At 46.7% G+C, this 1,763-nt stretch overlaps 1 protein-coding gene across 1 annotated transcript; it reads right to left on the bottom strand.

Annotated features, from left to right (window-relative positions):
* Positions 1-224: 224 nt before the first annotated feature.
* LOC135538573 (ATP-dependent 6-phosphofructokinase, liver type-like) lies at positions 225-1,537 on the bottom strand (the record flags this gene model as incomplete). Its single annotated transcript, XM_064964463.1, has 3 exons — positions 1,496-1,537; positions 545-734; positions 225-390 (listed from the first exon to the last, which is right to left on the bottom strand). Coding segments are annotated over exons 1-3 (398 nt in total), but the record flags the coding sequence as incomplete, so codon positions are not given.
* Positions 1,538-1,763: the final 226 nt, after the last annotated feature.

The following is a 1,763-nucleotide window of genomic DNA, read 5'->3' on the forward strand; positions in this document are numbered from 1 at the left end:
CCAGACCTGTGCTGTCCCACAGTCCCAGACCTGTGCTGTTCCACAGTCCTAGACCTGTGTTGTCCCACAGTCCTAGACCTGTGTTGTCCCACAGTCCTAGACCTGTGTTGTCCCACAGTCCCAGACCTGTGCTGTCCCACAGTCCTAGACCTGTGCTGTGGTAAGTCTCTCTGGATAAGAGTGTCTGTTAAGTGACTAACATGTAAACTGATTAAACTGTGTACCTCTGTGCGGTGGTAGTGATGGCGTCCACTATCTCCATGATGCGATGCAGGGCGGAGTCAGCGCCAATGGTCATGTCTGTCCCACAGAAGTCGTTGTCTATAGATCCAACCAACCCTACGATGTTCAGGTGATCATGCTGCTTCGCTAGGGTGTCAGTGATCCGGCCTGCAGGGCACACACACACACACAGCAGTCAGTGTAAAAATACTGGATGTCATATCCTAACCCAAAATATGGTGAAATGACTCAGAAAAGCCAAGGATCTATAAAGCATAATGTGTTCATTACATAATTAGTATTTTATTAAGAGAGTGAGTACCTTTCTGAACCAGTTCAGCCAGCAGTCCAGTCCACTCGGTCCTGAAGATGTTAGCTCCGGTGAGGCTGCCGTCTCCTCCACACACACACAGATTGGCGATGCCTCTCTTCACCAGGTTAAAGGCTGCTGCCAGGCGACCGTCCCGCGTGGTGAAGACCTTACAGCGAGCACTGCCGATCACCGTGCCACCCTGAGGGAGAGACCGAAGGAGGTCACAGTCAGTCTCCAGTATCTGCGCGCCGGGGATCAGAGGTCAGTCTGGTCCTATCTGGTGTAATTCTCCTGCATTATCTGGTGTCAGGTGCAACCTGTTCTCCTCCTCCTTCCCTTCCTTCCTTCCTTCCTTCCTTCCCCTTCGCATGAGATAGAAAGGTTATACTATAGAGTACACTCCAGCAAAAGAAAAGAATGGGATGCAGTCAACCTATGGCACACAGAAACAGCAGATTTTCAATCAAAGCAAATATATTTAGCAGGGCTGAGGTGGCAATAGTTAATATCACAGTTTCACACTAAAAGCCGACCTAATTTTGTAACAATGCGGAATATGCATCGCTCCGCATTGACATGATTTGTTGACCGTAGGTGGGGGAGGAAGATCCTGTATAAACAGAAACTCACTTCCTTTACAACATCTCTGGTCTGCAACACTTCTGCAGATGCCATATCACTGTAAAAGGTGCACGGCCAATGGAGATGTTGGACTGACTATGCAGCGCTTTTCAATGAAAAACAGCATTCCAGACTAATAGTTAACACCTGCATTGTAATGGAAAGCACCATTGCAATGGAAAGCACCATAGCAATGTATACAACCATGGCAATGGATAGCAGTAGACCCACACATAACATGTACATGCTATACAACACAACATTCATTGGACAGGGAGGGACATTCAGTCCGCCTTCACACAGCATTAGGACAACTCTGAGAACAAACATTTAACTGACAATGCCCGAGAAGACGGTGTTAGGGGAGGAGGTGTGGGGCATTATCACATTTATACAATGGGTTACCAACATATTAAAATCATTTACATATATTCAATACAAAAGTTATTTTAATTCATATATTCATACTATTTCATCCTCCACAATATATAGTTCCGACTCAAATCTAGGGTTGCTACCCAAGCCGCCTGGTCGATTTATTCTATCGGTTCGGTTGCCAGAGGCGACCCAGTCGTTCAGTCTTCTTGTTCTGTATTCTATGGACGCG

The sequence above is a fragment of the Oncorhynchus masou genome, unplaced genomic scaffold (assembly GCF_036934945.1).
Source record: "Oncorhynchus masou masou isolate Uvic2021 unplaced genomic scaffold, UVic_Omas_1.1 unplaced_scaffold_9853, whole genome shotgun sequence".
Classification (NCBI taxonomy): domain Eukaryota; kingdom Metazoa; phylum Chordata; class Actinopteri; order Salmoniformes; family Salmonidae; genus Oncorhynchus; species Oncorhynchus masou.